Consider the following 15,598-nt stretch of genomic DNA (forward strand, 5'->3'; position numbering starts at 1 on the left):
ACACACACACACACACACACACACACACGCACGCACGCGCGTACATACACACTCACACCTATATACACACATCAAAAGAGATAGTCAGCTCTTATTTAGTCTAGGAAAAAAATATATTTATATCACTGCAATGGCACACCCTGGGTAAAATGTTACTTCAGCAATGCATATCATTGGCAGCTCATGAGAACTGGCTTTTTGTGTGTGGTGGCACCTGATCTGGTGTCCATAGTAAAACCTGTAGCCTTTGGTCACCTGCTGCCACACCAATACAGCAGTGACGTACAGGAATGAAGTATGGAAACACATATAAATAAAACCACAATGGGTTTGGGAACAAGGGCTCTGCAGAGCTGGTGCTGCGAGACAGCACATCCCTCAGTGCAACTGGAGAACAGATGCTGAACCTTAAATGTCTGCTGTTTCCTTCACAAGTAAAGGGGATTCAAAAATCATACACATTCTTTTCAGGTGTGGGTGTTGTTTCATCTGTGTCTTTGCCCCAGAACTGGCGTAATAGAAGCAGAAGAAACACGTTTAGAAAAAACTGAGGAGGGTGTGTTCTGTTCTCTTCCATGGGCTTTGTAGTCAACAGGAAGGGCTGTGAGGTCAAGATAGCAGAATCTATTCCCTGTAGAGAAAAGAACAAGACTTTAGAAAAAACGTCAACCAATACTGCCAGCCAATTGTCAACCAATATTTTGAAAAACAATATAGGTTTACAAAAGTTGGTATGGCTCAGTAAAAGTAGTTCAGGAGGAAGATTGTGAACTTTTACTCTTAAAATAACAATTTTAATAACAACAAAGTTTATTAACAGCTTAATTACAACTCTGAGACAGATACTATTCTTATCCCTATTATGCAGATAAGGAAGCACAGAGAGGCTGTGTAACCTGCCCAAGATGACACATACTGGAATAGCGAGGCTGGGACTAGAATCCACAAAGTCTGAATCTATAACCATATTTTAACTGCTATGTTGAACAGCCTGTCTTTGAAATAAAAATCCCAACTTGCTTTGGTTCACAATCTACCAAGTCAATAATAATGACTGAAAAAATACAAACTAAAAAATAAAAAGCTTTGGCTGTATTTCTTAAAAGCAAAGTAACTTCTGATGAGCGGGAGTATCTAATTTAACAAAGGATCCATACACTCTGCAGGCAAACAGGCAGGAAACTTAGCATGCCAGTGACAGAGGACTCTGGGGCTCAAGCATCCTTCGGCACACCAGAACTAATCAGCCATTGCCAAGAATTTTAGACCTCTGTCTAGAACCTAACAAGGCTGGCACACAGCAATGGAATCATCCTGACTCCTCATTGTCTTCTTGTTTGTCAAATGATCAACTCAAGCCAAGAGAAGCAATTTCTCTTTTTCATTTATGGCCACCAAGATGGCTTCTTGGACTACATCTCCCACCAAAGTGGCTGTGTTCAGCAGTTGGTGTCATCAACTGTACAGCAGGGATTAAAACCAAAATGCACCATTACAAATGATTTGTTTGTTTTGCACATGGGTGTGTTTACTGTATAAAGAGAAAGAAATACAATTTAATTTTCTTTGAGCTAAGTAACCACATAAAACTTGCAGAAAACACTTTAGTCCACTTGGAGAGATAGAAATAGAGTTTTCTCATAAATTATTCAGATAGAAATTATTTTTTAATTTTAAATTATCAAGGTAGGTTTGGGAGTAACTACCAATATTTTCAAGAAGCTACTTGTGAGCATTAAGGCTGTTCATTTTGACAATAATGAAAAAATGAAAGAAAAGGATTGGATATATATTTCCAACTCTTTCCTCCCTGAAAATCAGTTAAGTCCATCAAATGTAGTCCTTGAAACCTGAATGTGCAGTGATTTCATCAGACTGGCGTGTATTTATGTGAAGGACGAGGAAAGCATGAATATGACCTTAAAACTTGGGAGTAAAATCAACACCATGTGAATACATGAACTTTTTGATGGTTTCTCTTTTGCTACTACAAATTCCATTCTTAGAGGAAAAAGAGAGGTCTCATAAACACATCCCTCTTCTTTTAGTCTGCCAACTTCCTTCTTCACTTAACACCTGGATATAAATATACACTACAGAAATATATTTGTGATATTAAGGGAGCAATTTGGGGAGTTGGAGTGTGTTTGAAAATAATTGTATGTTTGCAGTGTGGGAATGTGAAGGCTTATATCTAGTTGTTGCTAGAATAAGAGTTGAGAAAAAATAAGCTCCGTGCCTTTGAATTCAGGCAACTCCTTCATCACTGGGAATTTCTTGACCAGGGACTAGACAAAGCATGTGGTCTATGTGGGGTCATGAGTTAAACAGAATTCACCGTGACTGAATAAACAAAGCATTACTCCTTTGAGTCAGTGACAAGACATCTGTCCTTACCATCCAGTTCCTTTCATTGCAGTAGAGTTTTAATTGCATGTTTCCCTGTCTGTCCAATTGTAAAATAACAATTTCAAAAACTTCAAGGCTCAATAATGCATGTGTACCCTGCCAAGAACAATTTGATAGGTCATTTACCCTCCAACTCCCATAAATCCATTTAAAGTGAAGTAGCTTCATCTTCATGGTCCCCCATCACTGACCTTTTTACCCCACTCTCGCATGTTGTAGTAAAGAATTTGGGATCACAAGTGGAAGATGGATGGATAACACTGGATCAATATTAGAGGAGAGGCTCACCTTGTTTCTGTGGAGTGCACAGTGTTTTACATATGAGTGTTTCATAGATACCTGCAACACCATGCATTAGGAACAGTGTTATTACTATGGTATCATTATCTCTCTAATTTACAGGTGAAGGAACTGAGTTATAAAGAAAGGTGGAGTGAATACCCCAGTGTCAACATTTTGATCAGGTTTAGAATCCAGAGGTTTTCAGATGCCAGTCTGGCTCCATACCCCAGGAAACAAGGCAACATTCCTACTCTTCTCACATTTTTCTCCTAAACCTTCATGGAGGGAGTGGAGATAGTTAACACTTTTACTGCTCCTGGATACTATCACAGACACTTGGAAAGTCCTTTTTTTTTTTTTTTTTTTTTTTTTTCGCAACCCTCGGTGTTGCTCCCGCGCCTCACTCAGCCAGTGAGCGGGAACCGGTCTGTATGTGGGATCCGAACCCTCGCGCTATAGCAGTGTGCCACCGGGCCGGCCCGGAAAGTCCTTTTTTGGTCCTTCCATTGACCTTGACTCTAACACGTTATAGCAGTGCGCCACCGGGCCGGCCCGGAAAGTCCTTTTTTGGTCCTTCCATTGACCTTGACTCTAACACGTTTGTGTTAAAATTGTTAAGAATCAGAAAAAGACCTTTGAATGAGATAAGATTTCATATTCCACATTTCTTTCAATCCTCACCTGATTATTTCACTTACAGTGATACCTGCTGAGCAGTAACAAAATGACTCCAGAATAGTGTATAACATAAACTTATTACCATATTTTAAAATCGACACACTCTCCCTTTTGAAATGTTCTGCTCTGGATATGTTCAATGTTTAGAAAAGTACCTTAAGTCATAAGTTGTTCATTTTAAGAAAGTAAAACTTTTAATTATTCAGTGTATGTAAAGTAACACTATTTTTACTTAGAAATATAATACCCATAATGCTGTCTTATTGAAATCAGACTGTGGAGATTGAAAACAAAATACTCCAAAGATTTACTGAAGCAAAAAATAATATGTATGTTTTTAAAAGCAGCAAAAACCCAACCAACATTTATTAACTTTTAACATGAATATCCAGAATGCCTAGACTTCAGCAGAAGTGGTGATAAAACAAAAATTGTTGGAGTAGTTTTAAAAACAAATTTCACATTTCTCCTGAACAGAAAAGCTTTCACAACTAATGTTGCAAAAAAGGTTTTTACCAAACTGTCAAGATTTGACAGCATCAAATTTATTATTCCTTGCTCTAGAAGAAATAGCTTTCATGATAAAACCAAGGGAAAAAAAGGTCAAAATCCTCCTTGGTTAATCCTGTTTGGTACAGGGGTTACTGGAACAGGATAGAAATGAGCCTAATGGATGAGAATCCCCAGTACTTTTTACTGAAGAAACTCTCCAAAGGATGGGGCACGTGACCTGACAAGGTTAGAGTGTAAAGCTCTTGAGGAGACTACCTGGTACCCAGAAGACACTCAATCTGTGTGGCATGAATGAATGGCACCCAAGGACAACAGGAATCCCTTGTGAGGGCAAGCACAGTCAGCGAGGTCCAGGACCCATTCTCCTGAACCTGATTTCACACAGTTCATCTTTCCCTTCTTCCTGGAAGAACAGCAGGGAGTCACACTGTTTCTGGTCTTCTCTCTCATTGTCAAGAAAGGACTGAAATCCTGAAAAAACCCCAAACTGCCAGATAGACATGAAAGAATATTTTCTGTTCAGTGTCTCAAATGAGGCCAAGTTAAAAAAAAAAAAAAAAAGTTTTCCCTGGAGAAAGAGTCACTGCTGGTTCTTTTGACTTACCTTGTAGATAGATTTGGGGTTGCTTCTTTAAAGGAGGGAAGTGTGAAAGTTCCCTAGTCAAGATTGTCACAGCCCACTAACCATAAGGTAGTTATGATAAGTTTGCAGAGTCTCAAAATAAGACTTTATATGCCACAGCCTCAGGCCCAAAGAAACAGACCTCATTTGTCCAGTTAGGGGTTGTGGGGCTTGAGTTTTTGCATTTTTTAAAAAATTTACTTTCCTTTTCCTTCTAGCACCCCCATGTCATAGTAATCCACCAGGTGGCCTGAGCGCTGAAGATGCAACACTGAGGAGTCACACTGTTTCTGGTCTTCTCTCTCATTGTCAAGAAAGGACTGAAATCCTGAAAAAACCCCAAACTACCAGATAGACATGAAAGAATATTTTCTGTTCAGTGTCTCAAATGAGGCCAAGTTAAAAAAAAAGTTTTCCCTGGAGAAAGAGTCACTGCTGGTTCTTTTGACTTACCTTGTAGATAGATTTGGGGTTGCTTCTTTAAAGGAGGGAAGTGTGAAAGTTCCCTAGTCAAGATTGTCACAGCCCACTAACCATAAGGTAGTTATGATAAGTTTGCAGAGTCTCAAAATAAGACTTTATATGCCACAGCCTCAGGCCCAAAGAAACAGACCTCATTTGTCCAGTTAGGGGTTGTGGGGCTTGAGTTTTTGCATTTTTTAAAAAATTTACTTTCCTTTTCCTTCTAGCACCCCCATGTCATAGTAATCCACCAGGTGGCCTGAGCGCTGAAGATGCAACACTGAGGAGCCACATGGTTTTCACCTAGGTTTATTTCCACAGTGTGAACCAAGCCTTAAAAGCTACAACTGAGTCCTTCAAAAACGTTCTTGAGCATGGTCTTCATTCCAGTGAAAGAGAGATAACTGTAATTTAGGCCACAAACAAAATACCGCGGTTGTAATTCCAAATGGAGAGAAGATCAGGGATGTCTCAGAGAAGCTCAGTGTCTGGCAGCAAACACAGCATCAGTGTTCTATTTATATAGGTACATGTATTTTACAGACTGGTGACGGACTGAAGTACTTCTGAGAAACAATTTGTTCCAGGTCTAATTCAAATGACCGGCTGTCATTTTTGTAAGCCCCACAGTTTCAGCAATCTGTACACCAAGCAACGCTGCAGATTTTTTTTTTCTTTAATTTCAGAGGGCAAAGACGAAGTAAAAAAAGTGCAGTTCTTCAATTAAAGTGCATGGATGAGGTAAACTAATTTCAAGAGTTTTGAGTTTATTCAGTACTGGCTCAGACGGGAACCATCCTGCCATGCATCTGCTGCATTTGGGTCCGCATCGCCTGGACGCTGCTCAGAATCTTATTCTGGTGCGTGATGGCTGTGATGCCAATTCTTGCCAGGTCACTGTACATAGGGTGAAAAAGAGGGAGAGAAAAAGTCATGCGGGCAGAGAATCTCTTTCTCCCGGCTTCATGCAGACACACATTTGAATCAGCCACGATTAATGCAGCACAACAAGGCAGGTGTATTAAAAACGTTTAATTAAGCAATTCAATGCAACAATGTAGGTGTGCTTTATAGAGGCTGTGTAAAATTATACTCAATCAAAATGAGAGGCATTCCAGTTTTCTTTCTCTCTTTTTTTTTTTTTTTTTAATGAGTAGGATGATTATGCAGCTCAAAGCGAAAAAGGAAAATACTATTAAATCTAGATTTACCCTTTGGTGTTACATCGCTGAGTACTTACTCCTGGTTCATGTGCACCACAGCCTCTAGCGTGGTATAACCAGCAGCTGTGAAGTTATCCTTATACCGGTCCATTTTGATGGCCTGGAGCCAATCACCCACTGATACCACAGCAGAGAATTCAGGGGAGCTTGGATCCAACAAGGCAGTGTTAGGTCTAGAAATGGAACAAAAAAAGTGTAAACAAACAGGAGCTATCAGATGGAAAGACTCAGAAACCAGATCACTCAAGGTAGGCAAGTGGAACTAAAAAGCCAAGAGGTTTTAAATGGAATAACCATGTCAAATGTAACCATGTGAATTTTTGCCCTTAATTCCACAAAGCTGCCAAAGCATCTATCAATCACCCTATTTGTTGTTAATTTCATTTCCCACACTTGCTTTATGTGGACCTCTTAGTGCATTAATGCTCATCCGTCTTTTCACATCCTAGCCTGGGGTAAAGATTGGGGGAGACCTTGTGGCTGAAACCTCTTCAGTCTTTGCAGAAAGAGTCCAGCTCCTGCCAGCACTAAATATTACAGACTTTAGTTCGGCAACTATGGAAACCTTAGTGAAGTATGAGTAAGCAAAACGGAGAGCTTGCAACCTGCCAGACTTGATGGAAGCAGAGAAAACAGCGAGAGTTCAAGTCCAGCATACTTCCAGCCAGGTCTGCAGGCAGGCTCAGTGCATCCAAACAAACCCGGTACAGCAGGGAGTTAATCCCCCTCTTTAATCAGCCCATGCCTGACCAGCACGTGTGCCAAGGCTGGCAGGAAGAATGGCCACTTTGATCGCTGTTAGGATTATGGAATGTGCTTCTCCTATTCCCTTGCTGCGGCTCCTAAATAATGATTTCAACAAATCAAAGCACTTCTTATTAACTTGTTTATTAGTTTACTCATTTCTCAGCCCAGGTGTTTTAAATTAGGTCACTGTCAAGAGCAACTACAGGCAGGAATTCTGCCATTCCTCATGATATTAATATAGAATAAATCACCAATTTATGGAAAGTGTTCATTAAGAGAATTATAGCCATCTTCATCATCAAACTACTTAATAATCACGGGGGTGTTTTACACTACCTTTACTATAATTACCTGTATAGCAATACTGCTACTTGTTAAATACTATTCTTGAACTTCCAATTTTCCTAAAAATTACAGAATGGGTTTGATCTTAACATTTTGACATAATTTTCATCCTGAGACTATGAGCACAAACATTTAAATCAGAATCATATAATTACTACTGAATTTTCAACAAAAAAATTATTTTCTTGTAAAAATAAAACTAAGTCAATATAATGTCTTGAATAATTTCCTACATAGCAGAATTAATACAACTTCATATTTTAATTTTTTACCTAAATCATTTTGATTTGCATTACTTCTTTGGGTATAAATATTTTAACAAAAAAATTATTTTCTTGTAAAAATAAAACTAAGTCAATATAATGTCTTGAATAATTTCCTACATAGCAGAATTAATACAACTTCATGTTTTAATTTTTTACCTAAATCATTTTGATTTGCATTACTTCTTTGGGTATAAATATTTTAACAAAGACTTTTTTATCAATCAGTTTTGTATCCAAATAATAGCTTGCCTTTGTGACCTTTCTTTTGTGTCTATTATTTCAATTAAGTTCAATTTTCTGAGTAAACTTCTGCAGATGTTTGCAGCAAGAACAATCAAAATTTAATTCTTCTTCCAATTCTGAGTCAATAACAAATTGACCATCTAATAATTCTATATTACCACATGAATTTTAAGTGTTGGATTATAGCAATAATATTTGTTATTAGACAAAGACCATAGTTTGTATTTACATCTAATTTTAAGTCAAGAGCATTAATAGGGCAAGATGTAGGTTCCAGGTGCCTGACAAGGTCAAAATGACCTTAGGATTAAAAATATTTTCAATGTCAATTAGATCTAAGGGTCATTCTCAAGCTTGTTCTGGAGGTCTTTGTGCTCTGAGGAACATCATGACATTTGCCTAAGTTGTGCTGAATCGCATACCATGTTATATTACATCCCATTATCAGCAAGCAGTAATAAGCATCAAAGCTATTTAAGTGCGATCAGTGAGAAAAATTTAGAACTGAGAAAAGTGTATCCAGTAAATCAATTTGTTCTGTACTTTGGTGCAAAGCAGACATGATGCAGTATTAGTGGCTGCACAGCTTATGCTAGCGGGCAGAAGCAGCGCTGAATGCCAAAGAACTGGCTTTAGGACCCTCAGACAAAAAACATACGGGCACTGGAGATGAAGATCTAAAAGGTGGAGGAGGTTTGCCTTGGAATCAAAAAAGCCAGTGAGACCTGCAAAGAAGGCCTCATAGTCATCTATTTCACCCTCTCGGAGAACAGAACAAAAAGTAGCCAGAAGGCGTTAGAAAGATTTTTTTTTTTTCTTCAGTTCACCAGGTGGCAGAGGTAAGATGTGAATTCAGCCCTTTTCAATGAAATTTCTAAAGAGCTTGACCATTCAGCTTTTTGTATAGTGGCCGATGATAGGGATTTGAAAGCCTAGAGGAGAATATACAGTATCTCTGCTGTCAGCTCCAAATACGTCTTTTCATGTATTGTAATAATAAGTGTATTCTTTCTCTTCTAGGATCTTCAGGCTAAGTTTTCAGGAGAAAGATTGAAGGAGAGCTTCAGAGGGTCCACAAAGACTGGAAGGGCTTAGATATCATGGGAAAAATGTCCTTCTATTTTTAACTCAGGGTTATGATGTAAGAGAGAGCCTTTAAGAAGTTCAGATTTGGAGATGAGTGGGTCCTCACTTCTTGCAGGCCTGAGTCACCTGGCCTTATTATGCCTGTCTTCTTAGATACTTTAACTGATAAGGAAGGTCTCCACCCTTTCAGATGGGACAGGGATCTAGGCATCCAGAATCTTATGCCAATAAAGCCCAGTCTCCACGCAGAGAAGCTTCTATTGATTATAGGACTTACAATATCTTTAAAGTCATCATAGACTGAAATGCTACTTCATTTTGCTTTTCCGATGAAGTAACTACCTCTTTCACAGGTGGTCCAGTCATTTTGGTTTTGAAAACCCTTCTCAAACATTCCACTGCATGCTTTGTAATTTGATCAGTTTCTGTCTTGGCCCTGTGTCCTATTCTATTCGGAAAGACTCAGAAAAGGGAAACCAGAAGAACTGAAACTTAATGAATCTCTTGCTACAATTAACACTTTATAAGTCAACTTAAAAAGTTGCAGTGCCTAAAGAACTGTCCACAAATCTCTATTTCTTACTATTCCAGTGTTGCTTTCCCTTCTCAATATATAGCATCTACTGATCCCAATGTCTTCTAAGTGTCCAGTCCATTTCTTTTCTTAAATTTTTAGGTCTGACATTATAAAATAAAGACATTAGTCATTTTTTTTTAGTTACTGTTTTCTTTCTTTTTTTTTTTTTTTGTCCTTTTTGAGACCGGCCACACCGTGCTCAGCCAGTGAGCGGACCGGTCATCCCTATATAGGATCCGAACCTCTTTTTTTTTTTTTTTTAATGTTTTTGTCTTACACTGTTTAAGGGCTGACAGGTATTAGGCTCTTCAAAATGGTAAACAGCACTACCTTAAATACTCTACTAATTGAGAAAGAAGTCACCCAGCTTGCAGAGAGCTGTAAAGGGGCCTCTGGTGAAAAGGCAGGAACGCAGGTGAGTCACCAGTTGCCTGCCACCTCCAATGTGTTCTTTTATACATCACTATTAAGTAAGTACTGCTGACCTGGAGCTCTCCGTCCCTGTCCTTTTCAAGCTGTTGGGGTTGCGAATGAGTTTGTCCAACATGTTGACAATCTGCCCAAATTTCGGTCTGTCACTTCTCTCCTTCTGCCAGCAGTCCAGCATCAGCTGATGGAGTGCAATGGGGCAGTCCATGGGAGGGGGTAGCCGATAGCCTTCCTCAATGGCTTTAATCACCTGTGGAAGACAACAGAATGAAATGTGAGGCTGCCAGACAAGCTGTCGTGGGAGGGTCACCCTCCCGACTGGCATGTGTCTTGTACATTAAGTTGCCAGCAAGCTTGAGCATGGGAACAGCTCCAACTCCTTCACAGAAGCCAAAGCTGGACCTGAGTATCACTGGCAACAGGAGACGAAAGCCTGCTGTTGTTATGAGGTGTTCTCAGATGGCAAACAATGCTAACCTGGGACTCTAAAGTGGAGATGCACCAAAGTGGTTAGAACCCAATCAGATCAGCAACATGGTGTCAGAGCTTTGGCGATGGCTGTCAGAGATCACAGGGCCCTGCCCCCGCCCCTCTTCATTCTGTAGTTCGACATCAGCACACCCGAACACTCAGAGCAAAAGAGACTCGGACCTGGTGCTTAAGACCTTCCTTAGGAAGCCATTAATAGTTGTCTCCAAAATGGAATTCGCTTTGCATAGTTTTAAGCCTGTGTCCTTTTGTTCAGACAGCTAGTGGGTCAACATCACAGCCCAGCCTCTTTGCCTTTTGGAAGACTATACCCTCAGATACCAATTCTGTATCTCTTTCATGGCCTCAGTTGACTGTCAATTGACCTTGTTAAAGGTATTAGTAGTTTTTTTTTTAAATGTTAGCAAAAAATAACCAAAAACCTTTCTTTTAGGGCATTTCCATTTTAAATAGGACCCTTACACATCTAAGGAAGGAAGTTTTAATGGTAGGTAATGTTGTCTTCCTGCCTAAGACCATCCTGAGTGGTCCTCTTGCCTAATAAGACATAAACAACATTCAACAGTCTTTCTGCTAATTCTAATTTTTCTAATCCATCTTCACAGGCATTACACTATTTTCTTATTGGCTTTTCTCTAACCACCCCCTCCTCCTTCGGAGTGTGAATCCCAGTAATGTAATATGCATGCCGAATTTAAAGAGGGGAATTAATTCATAGTTTCTGGGCTACTAAGAAGCTTTGTTTATGGGTGTCCTCTGAGATTTTGGAGGTGCTTTTATTTTAGGGTTTTAAAATTTTTTATTTGTTTTAAATCAGTCCCCCCCGCCCCTCATCAAAATGTTAGCTGCTAGAGAAAACAGCCAGTGTCTGCAGCCATCTCAATGATATACTGGATTCACCCTGCAGTGGGTCCATGGACTGCTCAGAAATTGTTCATCCACAGAAAATAGTCAATTCAGTTGAGTCCAGTTTCTATGTACCAGTATGACTGTTGTCTTTTTTAACCAGCACTCTGGTTCAGTTTAACAATCATCTTCTGATTTATTAAGCCCTCTGATCCTCTTTCTCCACCTATTTTGCCAACATCTTATTCTATCAATGTTATCTACTTCTAAGGCACACTTCCTTCTGCCCATCTTACTGGATATTATTCTATTTCTCCTGGCAATAACACAAGGTCAGCTTGATTCTCTGGCTTTCTTCTATTTTTCCAGATTCATGATGTTGACTCCTAGACTTGATGAAAACATTTTACGTTGAACTGATGAGAACATAAGCAATGCCGGGCTGACACCCGGTAACATACTTCGTTATAACCCCTCAGACTGATTAATCCTCTTTCCTAAGCTCCCTGTTTACTGCCAGCTTGGAAAATGGCTTATGAGCTAACAAAACCTATTTTCGCAGTTTTCTGCTCAAAATTTTAGGGGGCAGAAGGTTTAAACAAACAAACAAAAATTGTTAAGTGTGACAAATTTTCAACCGTTCCTTTCACTCTATTTACCATATGCCAAATAAAATCTACTCATGTAAGTAATTCTCCAGTTATATTTCCCATCGATTCCTGTTCTACACAGAATCCTACACGGAGACGAATGATAGATCAATATTAATTGTGGGCAAGAAATGGCTTCAGATGCTTTTTCATGAATAAAGGCACACAACCGAAAGTTTAAAACAGAAGAATTGTTTTAAGGTAATATAGAAACTGTCAAAATTACAGGTCTGAAAATATTTAGGGCATGAAAACTGACATCTTATGAACATTTGGTCATGACTCTCGACTAAAAAAAAGAAGTTTAAGTGTCAAATAATTAAATAAATACATACTAACTACTTGCTCATTTAGGTTGTTTTTGTCCCTTTGAGAGTTTGTAACCTGAATCCAAATGTTGCTACAAGAAGCTACTTGAAGGTGTCTGTGCAGCATAATCACATCAAACAACAAATTTCACACCACTCCCCTCTGCAGTCTTTTTCCAGCCTATAATTACCTATCACTTAAGCTAGCTGCTATCTTTCTTCCCATTTGCTATGAATCTTCCTTTATAATTTACAGATAATACAATGTCAACACTACCATTTCCCTTAATCTGGTTGGTCAGAATAGAAAATTCTTTTTGCTCCACTAGATATGGAGTGCATTAGTTTCTTTACTGCTCTGAACATACTTTTATTGACAGGGCAACCTGAATCCCATTTCTTAAGTATACCTGGTTTTCTAGTTGTCAAGCCTTTGTGACTTTCTCTTGTTCCAGGAGAACAAGGCAGATGGTCAGGTAACATTCCACAATGAAAATTTTTGAAAAGAGAGCTTTCTAAAATATAATTTTAATTGATAAACTGGATACCATGCATTTGTAAACACTTTCTGATCATTGTCTACCTCATACATTAAAAAATTAGAAAAGTTAAAGAAGTATAGATGGCCATTTTATTTTGATTTGATTTCCAGTCCTTCTAGAACTAATACTTTTCCAGAATTAGCTAAAATGTGTTCAAAAAAGACCGCGATCTAGGATTTTTTTGTTTTGTTTTTTTCTTTCTCACTGGAGATGTTTGTAATTACATTCTATTACTCTGGAATCTTATTAGTGTCATTATTGAATGCTTTTCTGAAATTGCAGGCAGCGTGTATACTCCCTTACGAAGTAGTCCAGATGGCACATTTGAAGGGACGTGCATAATTTACAAAGGGTCATTGAGCAAAGCTTTATTTTAGAGTCCTCAAGGGGCAAGCTCTAATTACAACTCTGCCAGCTTTAAAATATTCACTAGTTTTCTTTCAATAAACCTTTCATGTCAATTTTATCACAAGTGAAATCTGTTTTCTTATAATCTTTGCATTTTCTTTAAATTGAAAGTTTAATTTTGCTTTGGTATGGTTTTGAAAGTTCACCAAGTAAAAATACTATCCCATATTCTTTATCCATCAGTCTATGCATCTATCTATTTATCTATCTCCCAAAGTATACCAGGTAGGCCATCTAATTTTGGTTCTTGAAATCAACCGTTGTTGCTAGTCATAATGTCAAACTAGATTGCTAGATATATTTGTATTAAGAACCTAGAGTTTAATGTATCATTTCAAATCTGATGCTCACTCCATCATACAGTAATGCAGAACTTTCTGAATCTCAAAGGAAAGACGTGTATTTCAGAACACAGAGACTCACGTCTTGATTGGACATATCCCAGTAGGGTCTCTCTCCCTCCATCATACAGTAATGCAGAACTTTCTGAATCTCAAAGGAAAGATGTGTATTTCAGAACACAGAGACTCACGTCTTGATTGGACATATCCCAGTAGGGTCTCTCTCCATACGACATCACTTCCCACATAACGATTCCATAGCTCCATACGTCACTTGCTGATGTGAATTTACGATAGGCAATTGCTTCTGGTGCAGTCCACCGTATAGGAATCTTGCCACCCTGTGAACATTGGAGCCATAATTTATTCCCTTAGTACATCACTGATGTGCCATTTTAGTTTCTGAATGTAGTAACTGCTTGCCAAGCAGGACAACAGTATTCCCGAGATAGCTCTCAAAATAATCATCAGGAACTTGTTTATCTTAACTAAAGTCTTTCAGGTTGAGATAGTTCTCTTCATACGTTTTCTTTAGTCACAGGGAAGTGAACAAATAATCTAATTGTTTTTTAAAAGGCTCCCTATTATCTGAGCTTTGCTTAAGGCAATATTGAAGTAGAGAGGAAATCTTTGGTTTTACAGAAATACTTATGTTATTTATGGGAGATCAATGGATATGTAGCTGACCTTTGTTTTGACTCTTTGTTGGATTATCTCACCCAGCAGCACAAAGGCAATGCTTGACATTTTGTCAGAAATCATGAATGAAGTTAAAAATGAACATTTCTATCCTTCACACTGTCCACCTTCTCTTACGTAGCATGAGAAACATGTCCCATATAGCTAGAAAACAATATGCTAAATAGGCCATTAGAAGAAGCCAAATAATTCCAGACTCTAGAGCTATTATTTATTGACTTTAACAGAATAAGGGCAAAACTTTAGTTACTATTTAATTTTTTAAAAAACACTTGTACAAATGGTAAAGTAACTTAATATTAACCCAGGAAAAGCTTAAAATGCTTTGTCTTTAACTCAAATGTATTGTTTGTTTATGCTTATGTGCAAGGGATTTTTAATTGAGTTTCAAATTTCTTAGGGTTCCATCTGGGAAAACTAATTCAACTTGAATTCAGACTATTGGGCTTTTCAAGAAGCAGCGTTTAAACGTTTTCTTTGCTTTATTTGGTAGGGCAATAAATTGTACGGGACAATAAATTGTACTAGAAATCACTTTGATACACTGCAGTTTATTTGAAAACCCAGCGTATGACACTCATACTTGCTACAGAAAGACACTTGTGCTGCTTTCTGTCTTCCCTAAATATTTGGCTGAGGTTTTATCTATGTAAATGTATCATTCTAGAAGGCTCCTTTAACTTTCCTCTCTCAGACAGCTGGGGAAAAATGAAAGATCTTCAGCATTCACAAAGGTGTATTCTTTTCTAAATGAATAGACAACTTGGAATTCAAAGGAGGATATGCATAAGCACCAAACTAGAGCCAAAGAAATTGAATACCACCCAAAAAACCCAAGCAACCAACCAAACCAAAAAAAACACAACCCCCCAACTAATGCTTGGGATTGAAGATACAAAAACAAAAAAAACACAACCCCCCCAACTAATGCTTGGGACTGAAGATACAAAACGGTGAATGATAAAAGAAGAAAATGCCTGGTGACTGTCTGCTTCGTGTTCACAACCCCCCAACTAATGCTTGGGATTGAAGATACAAAACGGTGAATGATAAAAGAAGAAAATGCCTGGTGACTGTCTGCTTCGTGTTGATTTTAACAGTGTCAGCCTTAATGGCCAATAACTGTTTTATGATTCTGTGTTTATTCCATTAGTATTTTATATTCAGATTGTCAAACTAAGATAGCAAAGCAATTAACGGTATACTGAAAACCCTTAACTATGTCCTAATCCCTGCTTATCTGCCAGTGCTAAAATGAAGGCCATTAGATACTGGAAAACCTTGTATAGTGTAAATGCTTTATAAATCCTGTGTATATGTTCTGAGATTCAGTAGTCGACCAACTAGAAACATCGTTTTATCTTGTTTAGAATAGGGATTTTCTTTAAAGAATAAAAAAGAGCCAGATAGAAAATCTAAAACGAAAAGGAAGG

At 38.3% G+C, this 15,598-nt stretch overlaps 1 protein-coding gene across 3 annotated transcripts in view; it reads right to left on the bottom strand.

Annotated features, from left to right (window-relative positions):
- Positions 1-94: 94 nt before the first annotated feature.
- Positions 95-15,598, bottom strand: part of EPHA4 (EPH receptor A4) — a 144,350-nt gene continuing 128,846 nt past the window's right edge. The window contains exons 14-19 of one of the 3 annotated variants that reach the window (XM_008585071.1): positions 13,658-13,807; positions 9,939-10,132; positions 6,207-6,362; positions 5,218-5,863; positions 4,487-4,746; positions 95-631 (exon numbers count right to left, since the gene is read on the bottom strand). In XM_008585071.1, coding sequence (XP_008583293.1) covers positions 5,749-5,863; positions 6,207-6,362; positions 9,939-10,132; positions 13,658-13,807 — 615 coding nt within the window. In that variant the 3' untranslated portion in view covers positions 95-631; positions 4,487-4,746; positions 5,218-5,748. Of the gene's footprint in view, positions 632-4,486; positions 4,747-4,957; positions 5,864-6,177; positions 6,363-9,938; positions 10,133-13,657; positions 13,808-15,598 lie in introns of all 3 variants that reach the window. The other 2 variants (XM_008585073.1, XM_008585072.1) reach the window with 2 other exon arrangements.

Source organism: Galeopterus variegatus, unplaced genomic scaffold (assembly GCF_000696425.1).
Source record: "Galeopterus variegatus unplaced genomic scaffold, G_variegatus-3.0.2 Scaffold3440, whole genome shotgun sequence".
NCBI classification, from domain to species: domain Eukaryota; kingdom Metazoa; phylum Chordata; class Mammalia; order Dermoptera; family Cynocephalidae; genus Galeopterus; species Galeopterus variegatus.